The 12,915-nt window shown below is 47.4% G+C and overlaps 6 protein-coding genes across 6 annotated transcripts; 2 read left to right on the plus strand and 4 right to left on the minus strand.

The window, feature by feature from the left end:
• Positions 1 to 460: 460 nt before the first annotated feature.
• On the minus strand, positions 461 to 2,799 carry LACBIDRAFT_184939 (uncharacterized protein; the record flags this gene model as incomplete). The annotated part of the gene is made up of 2 exons (XM_001880845.1): positions 461 to 2,510; positions 2,567 to 2,799. The coding sequence occupies 2 exons, from the start codon at positions 2,797 to 2,799 to the stop codon at positions 542 to 544; spliced, it is 2,202 nt and encodes a 733-aa protein (XP_001880880.1). The 3' UTR covers positions 461 to 541.
• A 67-nt stretch (positions 2,800 to 2,866) lies between these two features.
• LACBIDRAFT_297056 (uncharacterized protein) lies at positions 2,867 to 4,111 on the minus strand (the record flags this gene model as incomplete). The annotated part of the gene is made up of 3 exons (XM_001880846.1): positions 2,867 to 3,259; positions 3,311 to 3,746; positions 3,801 to 4,111. 3 exons carry the CDS (start codon positions 4,109 to 4,111, stop codon positions 2,867 to 2,869), a joined length of 1,140 nt encoding a protein of 379 aa, XP_001880881.1.
• A 119-nt stretch (positions 4,112 to 4,230) lies between these two features.
• LACBIDRAFT_326852 (uncharacterized protein) lies at positions 4,231 to 5,357 on the plus strand (the record flags this gene model as incomplete). Its single annotated transcript, XM_001880608.1, has 2 exons — positions 4,231 to 4,855; positions 4,912 to 5,357. 2 exons carry the CDS (start codon positions 4,231 to 4,233, stop codon positions 5,355 to 5,357), a joined length of 1,071 nt encoding a protein of 356 aa, XP_001880643.1.
• Positions 5,358 to 5,612: 255 nt separating this feature from the next.
• LACBIDRAFT_249517 (uncharacterized protein) lies at positions 5,613 to 6,664 on the minus strand (the record flags this gene model as incomplete). Its single annotated transcript, XM_001880847.1, has 7 exons — positions 5,613 to 5,714; positions 5,772 to 5,890; positions 5,942 to 6,151; positions 6,301 to 6,366; positions 6,420 to 6,494; positions 6,551 to 6,596; positions 6,653 to 6,664. The coding sequence occupies 7 exons, from the start codon at positions 6,662 to 6,664 to the stop codon at positions 5,613 to 5,615; spliced, it is 630 nt and encodes a 209-aa protein (XP_001880882.1).
• Positions 6,665 to 8,030: 1,366 nt separating this feature from the next.
• On the minus strand, positions 8,031 to 9,371 carry LACBIDRAFT_297059 (uncharacterized protein; the record flags this gene model as incomplete). The annotated part of the gene is made up of 7 exons (XM_001880848.1): positions 8,031 to 8,102; positions 8,160 to 8,278; positions 8,330 to 8,523; positions 8,667 to 8,691; positions 8,798 to 8,983; positions 9,034 to 9,272; positions 9,340 to 9,371. The coding sequence occupies 7 exons, from the start codon at positions 9,369 to 9,371 to the stop codon at positions 8,031 to 8,033; spliced, it is 867 nt and encodes a 288-aa protein (XP_001880883.1).
• Positions 9,372 to 10,281: 910 nt separating this feature from the next.
• Positions 10,282 to 10,926, plus strand: LACBIDRAFT_162229 (uncharacterized protein; the record flags this gene model as incomplete). The annotated part of the gene is made up of 2 exons (XM_001880609.1): positions 10,282 to 10,640; positions 10,692 to 10,926. Coding segments are annotated over 2 exons (594 nt in total), but the record flags the coding sequence as incomplete, so codon positions are not given.
• Between the last annotated feature and the right edge of the window lie 1,989 nt (positions 10,927 to 12,915).

Here is a 12,915-nt window from a genome sequence, read left to right on the forward strand (position 1 = left end):
ACAGACGGGTGAACCACCTTGTGCAATATTGTAGCCTTAACACCAGGTGTTATGGTGGGTAGAATTTGGTTAGCAAAGATAAAGAGATGGACTTCAAAGGCTGAGAAGCCTGGAGGGCAGTTGCACATATGCCAATCGAATGGATACAAAAAGGGGCATGTATGATAATACAAATTTGGTCGGACAAGTCACAAAGTGCATCTTCTCGTCGTTAACGACTTCATAGTAAGCTGGGGTTAGAAAAGAAAGAAAATGATAAGTATGATCATGAATAACCCCAAATGATCATCATAAAGACACCTCCAAATAACAACCAAAACCTCATCTTCATTCAGCTTTGCACAGCGAATCCCTATCCCAAGAATGATAAGGCGCACATTACCCCCTCAATCTCTCCATCTCCCTCGTCTTCGCCGACGAAGCCTTCTCTTTCCTATTCCGCGTATCGTTCCCATCATGTAAACTATCAAGGAATGGCTAGTTCTTTCTACTGAATACATTATGCATATGCATGAGGAAATACTTTGGGATCATGGAACAATCACACCTGTGCTTTTCCCTGGATCTCTTTCAAAATATATCCTTCCAAACCTCCACAAAGCCAAAGCTCCTGCACACTAGGTCCAACCGGCTTGACATGATACGTCTTCACATTCCCCTCTGCAGACGACACCGACGACCTCACATAAACCCTCCCATCAACCATCCCAACCTCCACATTCAACCCCTTATCCACCGTCAACTCCCCTTGCTTCCCACCAGCACCCCTCCTTCCATCCTTCGCATACGCCTCGGTAAGGTCCTGTACCAACTCTGGACTTTCAAGGCACACCAACCCATTGTTGATCGCGTTCCTTTTGAATATGTCGCCAAACGACCCGGCAATGACGAGTGGGATCCCAGCGGCTTTCAGAGCCGTCGCAGCTTGTTCGCGCGAAGAGCCCGTGCCAAAGTTGTACCCCGCCACCAACACCACTCCGGGCTTCGTCTCTGCATCGGGAGACGGGGATGGGAGTTTGGTGCGCAGTGATGAGACGAGGACCGCGAATCCGGGATCGTAGTTCTCCATGACGACTTCCGCCTGGCGCTCGAGCGTGATATCGTCTTGGTAGGTATATTTGCCCGGGTAGATCCCATCGGTGTTCAAGTTGTCTTGCGGCGCGAAAAGAAGTGGGCCGGAGAAGAAGGCTGGGAATCCGTCCAGGAGAGGTTCGGCGTCGGTTGGGGTTGTAGAGGCGGAGCGAGAGGTTTGGGAGATGGAGAAGGTTGGTGTTTGTGCGGGGGGTGAGGAATCTAAAGAGGCAGGGCCAGAGATATATCCGTTGATAGCGCTTGCAGCTACAACAGCTGGGCTGGCTAGATATGCTTGTGCCTTGGGATGACCCATACGCCCTTTATAATTCCTATTCGTAGCACTGATACCCGTCTGCCCTTCTTCCAATAACCCCGTTCCAAGACCGATGCAAGGTCCACACCCGGCAGGAAGAGGTTTCGCTCCAGCTTGTACCAACGCGTCCCAATCACCCAGGGTTTCCGACTCTTGCTGTACCACTGAGCTCGCAGCAGCGATGTAAAAGTCGACTCCTGGTGCGACTTTCTGGCCTTTCATGACAGCTGCAGCAGCAGCTATATCCGACACGCGGGAGTTTGTGCAGCTGACTAGATATGCTTTTTGAATGGCGATTTTGTTGGCTTCGAGGAGGGGCAGTGGGGTGGAGACTTTGACGCTGTTGGGGCCAGATACATGCGGGACGAGGGTGGACAGATCGAATACCAGGTGCGAGGAATACTCGGCATCTAGGTCTGACGAGAGGTTTGCCGTTCTAAGAGCGTCTAACCTTTGCCTGTTTATTCGAGGGTGCACGGGAGGCGGTGGTATAGCCGACGAAGAAGGCGACGCGAACGTCCGTAACTCGAGTTTCGCAAGGACGCGATCGTACCACTGAAGCAGCGTCTCATCAACGGGGAACACACCCACAAGCGCCCCCCACTCCGTCGTCATATTCGCGATAGTCAACCGATCATCCACAGCCAAACCAGCAACACCTTCGCCCGTAAACTCCAACGCAGCATTGAGAACCTCATCCTCATTGAACGATCCACACAGCGCAACAATCACATCTTTCCCCGTCACACCCGGCTTTAAACGCCCCCTCAACTCGACCTTCACCATCCGTGGGACCTGCCACCACGTTTTACCCGTTGCCCAGAGCGCAGCGGCGTCTGTACGAACGATGGGCGTGCCGACGCACCCAACGCCGCCGTACATGTTGCTGTGGCTGTCGCTTGCGACCGTCAGCGTGTGCGGGAACGCATATCCCTCTTCTACGAGGACTTGATGCCCGATCCCTCGTCCGGCCGGATAAAAGTCGATAGAGTGTTTCCTAGCAAAGGCCTCGATGGACGCGTATTTGGATAGGTTCTTGAATGACTTGTTTTGTACGTCGTGGTCGAGGGTGAAGACGGGCTGGGAGGGGTTGTGGATGTGTGTAGCGCCTATTGAATTAAACCTTACAATGCCAGTTGAGCTGATGATGTGGTGAAATAAGGAGGAGCAAAAGCATACTTGGTGATGACTGGCCCGGTATTGTCGTGCGTCATAACATGCTCGGGGCGAATCATGACATAGTCCCCTGCCTTGACTGCTTTTCCTTCTGGGAGGCCTACGGCATACCTTTGAACTACCTTTTCAATGACGGTTTGAGGGACGCGGGCGGAGCGGGTGCTGGCGATGGTGGCGAGGCATCTGCGTTGCGTTGCTCTGGCATAGTGCACAGTCCAGCAGAGTGGAGGACGCATTTGACCAGAGAGATGCCGATTTCTGAAAATTACATATGGGCGACAACACAACTAACTACAAATACAGTCACTCTTTCTTACTCTGCTGCGAATCACCCCAAACCAGCCTATCCACGTCCCGCTCCTTCCCAGAAAACTTTATAGCGATCGCCTTGATTGCAGTCATAGCTGGCCCAAACATACCAACTCGTTTCTGATACGCTTTATACGCGATGGGGTATTTGCTGCTGGTAATTGCCTCTGTGTACAACGTGGATGAAAAGAACAAAAGCGATAGAGCAGCACCGGGAAGAAGATTGATTCCAGCGTCCAGAAGAATTGCGCGCAGTCCATTTAGAAGTGGTTGATGGAGATCTCGGAATTGGAGGGCATGGATAATGATGCGAAGAGGGGGAAAGTCGGAATGGGTTGGTAAATTTGGAGGGACAGAAGCAACTAGGGGAAAGAATGTAATGATCCACTGTATATTCATTGAGTTTTATGCACATGGAAAAGATTAGGAGTGACGTACCCAGAAGGATTGTTCGCAAGCAAAGTTGGGATGCCTTGAGTAGCGCCAAAGGCCTCTGGTAATGAAACCTCTGCGCGCATCATCAGGAGTCCAAGAAAGACGTGCCCCAATCCACTGCTTTGACTCGTCGTACGCTTTGACGTCGGTGGCACCCTTCTCTTTGGCCAAGAAGGCATGTTTGTAAGTCTGATACGCATACTGTTGATTGTCTGCAGTAAATTCCAAGAGTAGGACGAGCAGAGCCAAGGAAGCCAGAGCGTAATCGGACGTCTCAAGCGATGAACGTGGCTGGGAGAGCGCTACTGTGCGGGTAGGAAGTCCCAAGAGCAAAAGCAAAACGTTCTGAATGGCGGAGATGAACGTGAGGTTGACGATTTGGAATAACCAGGGCGGTAGTTGCTTGCGAAGAACTGCCCAGCGATAGTCTTCGTCTTTCCTGATTTGACCAGCGTCAGATTAGTTATAAGGATGGATGCAGAAGGGTACTTACGGGTTGAATAAACCACGCCGTTGTGTATTGTAGCTTAGTCTACACATCCAAAGGAAGACGAGAGCGAACATCAAGAGCGCTCTTGGGTTGTAATCTGTCGAACCGAGGAAATTGTATGGAACGAGAAGGAAAGGTTGATGAGCCGGGAAGAGGGGAAGCAGGGCATAGTAGGCGGTATATATCGTTGGAAGAAAGGTCCACAAACGGTCTACTTGAGAGACGTTGCTTGTAATAACGGACACAATGTACGTTGCTGCAGTCGTAAAGACGCAAAATTGGATGGGCCAGTCGAGTGTGGAGGAGAGAGACATGATGTGTAAGGCACGTGACTGTAATTGGCCTTGCAATTGTTGCTTGGTCGCTTGTCGCTCTGGGCTACGTAAGTATGACTTCGCCCAGCCCTAATCGATAATCCTTGATCACAGTCAACATGGCGAATTCAGTGGAAATCCCACAAGATATCATCGACAATGTTATTGTGGCACTTGGCAATGACACGCCTTCACTCAAGCAATGTGCGCTCGTTTCTTCCTCGTTCCTTCTCCCAAGTCGCAAGCAGCTATTCTACAGCATTCGTTTCGGATTCAACAATGAAGCTTGCCACAAGCTTCATCAATTCTTCGTCCAAAATCCAGTCATTATATCCTTTGTCAGAAGGATAAAGTTCCACCCAGGTTGGGATTACACGCCTTTGTTTGACAAGTTGTTACTTGCCATTCTCCAACTCCCGTTTTGTCACCTGGAGGAATTCTCGCTCGATTCAATGGGGATTGGGGTTGTGAATTGGACTGACTTGAGTGGTGAACTCAAGGATGCGCTCTCGACTCTCATACATTCACCCACCCTCAAAATCCTCCACCTCAGATACGTTGACAATGCACCAGTTACCCTCTTCCTTGGCATTGTCCAGCTTCTGAAATTACATTTGAGTTCAGTCTCGCTCAACTATTCTGATGGCGAGCAGCCAAGCTCGCTGATACCAAAGGGAGTGGCGACAACGGCTTCTCATACGGTGATTGACCGATGTGTATGGTTTTTCAATGGGTCAACGCCTGGTGGGGGATTTCCTAAATATGCTTATTTCTCACTGATTCGGGTCCTCGGGACATAGGTTATCCGACTGAAGGGATATTCTTGCCATTCATGTCCTATTTGCGCATTCTCGAAATCGACATCAACCCACATTCCGCAACCATGTCTGACTTTGCTGTCTTGTCCTTTGTGATGCGTTCTCTTTGTGCCAGTCTCACATCCCCTGCTACACTTGAACATCTCAAGCTCAACATCAAGTTTGAAGGCTATGATAACAACTTCCAACACTACCCATTTTACGACGATTTACGTGACGATGATGTTTGGGGCCTCCTAGACTCCATTGTAACACATCCGACTGGTTCACGGTTACAAAGAGTCAACATCGACATCATATATTGCTTTTGTTATGACGCCGATGGGTCAAACCCCGACAACGATGATATCTTGGAAGCTGTCCTTGACAGCTTACCTCTACTTCACGAGAAAGGCATTTTGTTCCTCAAAGCTAATCCAGAGTGGTGAATCAGCTAAGCCCCCACCAACTCAGTGATGTGGAGTTGTACCTTGCAAGCCAAACTGACCTCATCAAAGCAGGATTTGGTTATGGATAACTCAGTTACTAAATAGGCCTTTACTATGCACATACGCAACAGAATTCCTGCAAACAGTGAATATTTTCCTTTGTACCGTTCCAAGTAGCTGAGAAATAAGAAAAGAGAGATACAGCATAGTTTACAACAGGATGCAGAAATAGGAGGGTAGTAAATTACGAAAGGATCAGAGAACGACACAGCAACCAAGAGACCCTTCTTCATGCTGGTCTTTTGTGTTTCCTCCTGTCGGTCCATTGCCGTTACCAACAATCGCTGTTTGCTGCTCCTATGCAAAGAAACCAGACTGAATTAGATAAGGAGGAGATGATGAGAAAGCACCCACCTTTTTATACTTGCGAATGTCCCGAACGAGATGATTGAAAGCCTCGTCGACATTGATCCGTTGCTTGGCCGACGTTTCGATAAATTTGCACCCAAAATGCTTCGCTAGATCACGACCCTCTGCGAATCACTTGAGCATCTGTGGAACGGGATACGAAGAAAACAATAGACCATCCATGCCAACCTGTCGTTCATATTCCAAGTCGCATTTATTCGCCACGATGATGACAGGGAATGAATCTTGGTCCTTCACTCGAAGAATTTGTTGATAGAAAGTCCTAATTTCCTCAAAGGAGTTGCGAGACGTGATGGAGTACACGAGAAGAAACCCCTCGCCAATTTTTATGAATAGGTCTCGAAAGGCACTGTAGGACAATGAAGCTAGTGAGTGACGCGTTCCAAAAATTGTTGAATGATGAAAAGGGCTCATGATTAGTGAATTAGCAATAACATTGCGAAACACGATGAAGTGAAGTGAAAGAATTTACAGGGAGCCACCAAGAAAACTAACACCTCAAATCCTCCCCCACCAGGGGCTTCCTCAACTTCAAGCAGGGCAATTTCATCGTCGATAATGCATTGTTTTCGGTACGTTTCTATGCAACGGGGTAAGTGTCTGAAGGATAGATCTCGGGATGGTCTCGCCCACCCACAATCGCGGGTTCGTATTCTGCTACAAAGGCAGCTTGAATAAACTGGATAGTCAAAGCTGACTTCCCAACACCTAGCACAGAGTTGAATGAGCGTTTCGCATAGATTTTTGCTTCAATACGGACTAACGTCTTCCCCCAACAACAACTAGCTTGTGCTCCCTCAGAAACCGTGCCTTTGCCTATGAAAATGAGTGCCAGAAACACGGCGAGAAGTACAACGGAAACTTACTCTGCCAGCCATATGAGCAGGAGGGATGGATCAAGAACTTAGTGAAGAAGAACTCAAGAAGAACTTCGAACAACATCTGGAACAGCGTTTTGGCCGGGTAATTTCGTTGTAATTATGTAGTCGTACATAAGTTCTTGAATTTATCTAGAGCTACCTAGGTGTAGTAGTCTTGGGTAGACCTGTAGCTACCTGTAGATTCATACTCGCCATAGAATATCAGGCTTGGCGGATGATTTGTACCTTGAATGATGCGAATGGCGTTATCCAGTGACAAAAACAGGCTGTGGGACACTGATGGCTGACCGCGCTTCTCCGCGCTTTTTACAATCGAGGCATTCTCCAAGTCCTTTTACCTTCTTCTCTCCTTCACAAACACTCAAAGGTCAGCCGTTGATAGGCCTTGCCCCCAATCACCATGCACATTCCCACTGGTAAGCTCCACTATGCATGCAACACCACCTGTATAATGCTAACGTGGACAGTCTATGGACAGCAAGCAGGTCCTTAGTCGTTTGCTCCCCACATTCCCTCTGGTGAGCCAACCAACACCTTGTTGCATAAACCTTACTAATGGCACATTAGGTACAGTAGTTTCTATGGACCAACAAAACCACGGCAGTAAGCTTCACCATTTCTTCTGTTTGTTGAGTGTGTGCTAACGTGTTTACACTCAACAGCGTTGCTATCACAGTTTGGTTCAAGTTTCAGTAGGGCATCACAACTATTTGCGCGATGCTGGGGAATGTCAACGATCACACGGTGCTGGGGTGCCATCTTTTTGACTGCACATCAACGTCATCCCCTGCTCCTTCCAGTGTGCAGTGGCCGACACACTTTGGATGTTTATATGGATACTTGTAGTCTACATTTACGTTGGCATGTACAGTAGCACTGCTGCAATATATTTTTCGGCATTTTTGGCCTGACACTGGAAAGCTCCTTGATCATGTGATAGATCAGATGTGAATCGCTGTTGAGATTTGGTTGATCGGTAGGCCGCGTAGAGCCTGGTAGACCGGCTAGGAACTGTCTACCCGAACTACCGTAAAAAGGCGAAATTACAGTGCTTTACATAGGAGGAGGCTATCAACGGGCCTACCGATCACTATACGTCTACATAGGTCTATGTAGACAATGTTCTGTTTCCAGATGAATGTGTGAGGCACGTGTCCATTATTGGCCGATGGTTTGCCACAGAATCAATGTCCTCCCAACAGTGAATATTTTCATTCCAAGTAACCGAGAAATAAGGAAAAAAGATGGGAGAGAGATACAACATTGCGTTTACAACAGAATGCGGCGACAAAAAGAAAAAAGAGTGTTGTGAATTGCAAAAGGATCAGAGAACGACACAGCCCGCGCCGCAACTGGGAGACCCTCATTCTTTTGTATATCCTCCTGTCGGACCACCGCCGTTGCCAGCAACGGCGGGACGACCTGTTTGCAGCTCCTATGCAAAGAAACGAACCTGAGTTAAATCAGCAGGATATGAGGAGAAAGCACCCACCTTTTTGTACTTGCGAATGTCCCGAACAAGATGATGGAAAGCCTCGTCGACATTAATCCGTTGCTTGGCTGACGTTTCAATGAATTTGCACCCAAAGTGCTTCGCTAGATCACGACCCTCTGCAAATCACTTGAGCATCTGTGGAATGGGATACGAAGAAAACAATAGACCATCCACACCGACCTGTCGTTCATACTCCAGATCAAATTTATTCGCAATGACGATGACAGGGAATGAATCTTGGTCCTTCACTCGAAGAATTTGTTTATGGAAAGTTCTGATTTCCTCGAAAGAGTTGCGAGAGGTTATGGAGTACACGAGAAGGAAACCCTCGCCGGTTCTTATAAAGTACTCCCGGAAAGCACTGTGGGACAATTAAGCTGGTGAGTGAAGTGTTTCGATATTTCTTGAATAAACAAAAGGGCTCATTATTCGTGAATCAGCAATGACATTGCGAAACGGGATGAAGAGACGTGAAAGAATTTACGGGAAAAGACCAACACGTGCCCATATTCTTCCTGACTAGGAGTTTCTAGAATGTCAAGCAAGGCAATTTCATCGTCGATAACACATTGTTTTCAGTACGTGTCTATGCAACGGGGTAAGTGTCTGAAGGATAAATCTCGGGATGGTCTCACCCTCAATCGTGGGGTCGTACCCATTTTCTGCAAAGTAGCCTTGATTAAACTGAATAGTCAGAGCTGACTTCCCGACACCTAGCACGGAGCTGAGTGAATGTTTCGGATAGTATTCTGCTTGAATGTAGACTAACTTCTTCCCCCAGCAACAGTTAGCTGGTACTCCCTCAGAAACCGTGCCTGTGCCTACCAAGATCAGTACCAGAAACACGGCGAGAAGTACAACGGAGACTTACTGTGCCAGCCATATGAGTGGGTGGGATTAATCAAGAAAGAGCATGGTTCTGACAGGGCCAGTCGAGAAATGTGTGATGGCACGTGACTGTTATTGGTTTCGACATAGATTGTTTGCCAATGTTTGCCCAACTTGATAATGACGAGCAAGCATTTGCGCCTAGTGTTGCCGTCAAAGCGAAGTGAGTTTGAGGTCACTTTGATTCGATTCGGAAATGACACCACTTCGAGGCAGTTCGAGCTATCGAAGTGAGTCGAAGTCAATTCGTGATGGCCATCAAAAACCGCCAGAAATGGAAGGTTGCCGCACGTGAGGTGAGTTTAGTGTCGCGTCCTCCATCGCGTCTCCTACCTACCTCTTTCCCCTCCCTCCATCCTTACTTTCCACTTCCCATCAAATAATCGTACCACATGACTACGTATATTCCTGAATTATAGGCACAATTTTTTTAAATTTCTAAACCATATGATCTTTTTTCTCCTTCCCAATGAATATAAAAGCGGCACATAGTTGCAAATGCAATATAGCTGTCCAATCCCTCATTTTCATCCATTATGGATTTACCAGCTTTGTATTCCTCAGGCTGGGAGGCACCTAGTCATGTTCATATGCCTCTTTCTACTCATTCCCGCCACCCATCTTGGAACAGTCACTCGCTGCTGGAGCTAGACCCCTTTGTTCAAAACCCACTTCAAGCCAACAAATCCTATCCCACTAACAACTTGTTTTCATCGTCCTCAGACCATCAGACTTCTACACCAATCTATTATAACACTTTCCATGGCCAATATTCTAATCCCCACCCATTTAATGGAATCCCGATGCATAAGCTTTTTTCATCCCACAGCATACATGACACCCTCTTTGCTACCCCTACAAAATACTCGTTTGACTGTTCTTAATGCTCCAGAGCCCACTTCTTCCACCGCTCGTGCTCAAAACAAGTGTTCTGCACCAACAAACTCTGGCACAGCCGCGCGTGCGTGCAAGAAGCGCAAGACGAATATGATGACCCCGCTCATGAACTGATACAGAACTCAGAAGATGACAGTACTTCGGATATATAGCACTTTTGATTGTGTTCTGTAGTCTAGATACTTGTGTGGCTGAGGCTTGAGGATCCAGTGATCTGATTGGCTGATCAACTTCCAGTGATGTCTGACTTCGCTTCGATTTGATTCGACAGCATGAAGTAAGTTGAAGTCAGCACACTTCCCCACTTCGATTTGATTTGATTCACTTCGCGGCAACACTATTTGTGCCATTTCCTTCATTAATGCTCTCTGTCCCCAATGATACTTGTATATCAGATTTGTTCCCTCTCCTGACATGCAAATATCCATCTCTACCATCGTCACTTCAATCGTCCCTGTCGTTCTCTACACATGCAGGCCATGTCCCTCCGCCATCCACACTCATCCACTCCCTCAACCCCACCTCAAATCTTGTCACCCTTCACCTTACTCCCTCTCTTCTTGGCAGAAAGGGAGGCTTTGGGAGTCAGTTGTGTGCTGCTGGTGGGCGGATGAGCAGTCAGAAGACCAGCAACAATGACTTGTGTAGGGATCTTACAGGAAGAAGGCTGAGTACCATCAAAGAGGCCAAAAAGTGCGTCTTTTAGTATCATCATCTTTTTACGATCTCTAATTGTCGTTATAGGCTCGCAGAATACCTGGAAACAGAGCCAGAGTGCCTTGTAGCAAAGGCGGAAGCTCAGAGGGCCAAACTCGAAGCACTCGAGTGGAAGCTTGGCATTGAACCTTCCTCTTCCTCAAGCAAACTGGGAGATCCAAACACCCCTCCTCCAACACTGGTGGGAAAGAAATGTCATTTTGACGATACTGAGTATCTGGAACAGAGCAGGGAACTGTCTGAAGGGGTTATCGCAAGCATACATGTATCCGTGACATTCCACAATGTTTTATCACCTTCAGTAGGTCCTGGAGTCATTCTTAGTCTGACTCGAAAACCTTATCTTTGTATTTTGTGGAGTAACATCCGATGTAGCATGCTTCAAACAGCCGTCTCATTGCTGATGTCAAGATTGTTCATCTAAACTCCAGACGCTATGCAACCTTATGTCATTGAGATTGAGAAGTGCCTTGGTTATTAGCAAAAGAAAATGCGGCATACATAGGACAAGAAAAACTCAGGGGTGAGTAGCCTGACCTGGTCACGTCCCAGCTGCGCACATCAGAACCTTATCCTTCTCATCCGAACGATACAATTGAAGCAGGCATTTGATGCTCACAATAGCCTGGGTTCATACTTAGGAGAATAGAAACGACCTTAAATGACTTTCCCTGTGACCGAAACGAAGAAACACTAGAACAGTTCGTTTTTTGAACATTCATTTCAAGTATTTTGCAGTGCTGACAGGCTTTCAAGTCAATCATGCCTCGCTACTACACATGCATGCACCCTCTACCTCAACCATCCATCCCTTACACATGCTGTTAGGTCCACTTCTGCTCACGACAGGATCTACATCGAAGAAATACTGCGAGGAGCTGCCCAAGATCCACGAGCGGTGGTGGTGCGGGGGAAGTGGAGAAGACGATGATGTGGTATGCAGTGTCGCATGAAAAGGCTTGGATGTGTTCCATGGCATCAGCGAATGACGATGGACTTTGGTTAGTAAGTGGCAGAAGAGTTGGCTGGATGGGATGGAGATGCGAGAGTGAGCCGTTTTCGTGGCTGAGGCTATAAAAAAAAAATGGTCTAAAGAGTGCAGATACAGATTATTCTCCATCTGTTGAACCTACCCTACCCTAGTGTTTGGAAGTCCGGTCTCGTGACCGGAAAAAGACCGTAACCAGACCGGACCAAGACCGCAAAAGACCGGACCTGTGGTTACGGTCTTTTATTTTTGAGATGTAAAGACCGCAAAAAAACCGGTTAACGTGAACCGGTCTTTTGTAACCCCTTAAATACCCTTTAAAACGCACCCAAGAACGTACGATTTGGTAAAAAAACGAGAGAGATATGAATTAAAATGTAAATTACTTTTGGGAATAATAGATGTACCAGACTTATTTTATAGAAACACCAATTCCTAACGGGATTTGACGTTCTTGGGCTCGTTTTGAAGCTAATAGAGATGTTAATAAATTTACCGATTCACAATGTTAAAATATTGGCCTAAACACCGGTCATAAACCAGTTAAAACCGATGCAGACCGAAACCAGTCTATAGACTGCTGCGGTCTTTTTGCGGTCCAGTCTGGTCTTTTGACTTCTGGGGAAAAGGCAGACCGGTTACGGTTACGGTTAACGCCCCTGGGAATCAAAAAACTGGACCGAACCGGACTTTCAAACACTACCCTACCCGGACCCACTCCACCGCCTCCAGCGCCTTTGAGAGCGCCAAAGGAACACAAGCGGTCTGTTTGTCTGCAGCTGGCTGGCCCCGTTCCTACTTTGGAGGATCACAAGTCTTCATGGACACACTATCACTGTGGCATCTAGTTGCCAGCCTTGGCATGTATGGCTGGTTGTGCAATACAAAGGACAAACGCAACTGGATGCAGATATTCTGCGAAAACATTGAGCCTCAATACATCTCGTTGCTCCTCTGTAGATTCCACCAAACTGACTCTGGGTGTCAAATCAGGTAGAAGGTGGTACAAAAACGTCTCCAAAAACAACAGCTTTTGCCTGCTTTGTCGTTGGAAGGTCGACTCAATATTTTGGACCCACTCGGTGTTGTTCTGCTATGACTTGTTCCAAAACGAGCGAATCACATCCAAGTTGCCTCCTGGGCTGTTTGATTGTTTAACATAAAAATCAATCGCTCGTTGTGCAAGACTCGCCACTAACCAAAGTCATGAGGATACTCTCCCCTCCAGCACGAGAGAAGACCCTCATAGTTCGCGCCACCACA

The sequence above is a fragment of the Laccaria bicolor genome, genomic scaffold (assembly GCF_000143565.1).
Source record: "Laccaria bicolor S238N-H82 LACBIscaffold_11 genomic scaffold, whole genome shotgun sequence".
Classification (NCBI taxonomy): Eukaryota; Fungi; Basidiomycota; class Agaricomycetes; order Agaricales; family Hydnangiaceae; genus Laccaria; species Laccaria bicolor.